The sequence below is a fragment of the Haliotis cracherodii genome, unplaced genomic scaffold (genome assembly GCF_022045235.1).
Source record: "Haliotis cracherodii isolate W230 unplaced genomic scaffold, xgHalCrac1.p SCAF_6, whole genome shotgun sequence".
Classification (NCBI taxonomy): Eukaryota; Metazoa; Mollusca; class Gastropoda; order Lepetellida; family Haliotidae; genus Haliotis; species Haliotis cracherodii.
In genome coordinates this window covers 36,243,139-36,244,791 of record NW_027266319.1, presented here as the reverse complement: position 1 = coordinate 36,244,791, position 1,653 = coordinate 36,243,139, and the positions used below count along the sequence as shown (strand labels likewise).

At 48.0% G+C, this 1,653-nt stretch overlaps 1 protein-coding gene across 1 annotated transcript; it reads right to left on the bottom strand.

The window, feature by feature from the left end:
• Positions 1-708: 708 nt before the first annotated feature.
• LOC139446400 (histone-lysine N-methyltransferase SETMAR-like) lies at positions 709-1,194 on the bottom strand. The gene has a single exon (XM_071227730.1). It carries the CDS (start codon positions 1,192-1,194, stop codon positions 709-711), a length of 486 nt encoding a protein of 161 aa, XP_071083831.1.
• Between the last annotated feature and the right edge of the window lie 459 nt (positions 1,195-1,653).

Genomic DNA, 1,653 nt, shown 5'->3' with positions numbered 1-1,653 from the left:
TGTTAAACCGCGGCATGGTATCTCAGTGAGCTGGCATTATAAATCGGCATCAGTCCGGACTATTACAAGCAGCCACTCTCACACACGTGCATGCACACAGTACACTGTCTCCAATCCGACCAGTCCTTGTTTTAGCCCCTTAATGCTGAGCGCCAGACGTCTTATTGTATGACGCTCTCCGGGCGGACGCTCTACCACAAGACCACGGAGGCGGTCCTGTAGGCAAGGCAAGGAACTGGCGTGGGAATCGAAATCGAACCCACTATACATGATCGCACCTTAAAGCATTCCTACCCGACGAGGTTGAATACGTTAGTCCATGGGTATGGTTATGTGTTAAATGGGCGGTCAAGGATAGTAGTGTGTGAGTATGGTTTTACGCCGCTTTTAGCAATATTCCAGCAATATCACGGCGGTGCGAAGATAGTAGTGAGGAGACAAACATACTGAGTTTTTAATGCAGAGGTAGCTTACCGGTAGTTTTAACCGAGCTAAATTGAATTTGGAAACGCACGTCATAAAACTAAACGCGAACGAGATGATACCGAGTGACACGGTATCATTGAGTTCAGCGTTTTGAGTGGGATTTCGATCTGAATGAAAGAAACACCGATACTAGCCATTAAACTAAATATGACCTTGTATGCGCTCAGTTTTACAGCATTATGACACACATACGAGGGCCATTCAACATATAACCAGCCTAACCTATTTGCTACTGCTCCTCACTTGTTCTTTTTCCACATAATCACCATTGAGGTCTATACACTTTGTCCAGCGATGTGTGAGAGCTAAAAGCCCGTTGTGATAGAAACCATGGGGTTGTTCGTGTAACCACCCCTCCATTGCTGTCGTGCGTTCATCATCGGACCGGAAATGACGTCCACGCAGTTCTTTCTTCAAGTTTGGGAAGAGAAAGTAGTCGCTTGGTGCCAGGTCTGGTGAGTAAGGTGGATGAGGCAATACTTTGAGCCCGTTCCGCTTCACTGCGGCAACCGCAAGTCGACAGGTGTGCACTCTGGCATTATCATGTTGGAGCAGCACACCTTTTGTCATCTTTCCACGACGTTTGGCAAGAATAGCAGTCCGCAAACGGTCCAGGAGATCGGAGTAGTACTCTCCAGTAAAAGTCCGGCCCTGTGGCAAGTAGTCAATGAGCAAGACCCCTTTGGTATCCCAAAAGATGGTTGCCATGACTTTGTCAGCCGATGGTTGAGTCTTAAACTTTTTGGGACGGGGTGAAGCAAAGTCAGTCCACTGCTTACTCTATTTCTGGGTCATAGTGGTGTACCCAGGTTTCATCACCAGTAACAATTCTCTCCATAAAGATGTCTGCATCCCGACTGCATTGCGTCAAAAGTGCCTGACACATTGACGCACGTACAGCCTTCTGATCATCACTCAGACATTTCGGGACCCATCGGGCAGACAGCTACCTCATACCCGGACGATCATGCAAAATGGTATGGACACTTCCCTCTGAAATGTCCAAGGCCTTGGCCATTTCTGACACCTTCATTCGCCTGTCTTTGACAACCAGTTAGTCTCACAGCTTCACTGGTTTGGTCATTGGTCACCTCTACAGGCCTTCCAGGGCGTGGCTCATCTTCCAGGTTCACCCGACCCCTCTTAAATTCTGCAACCCAGAATTTG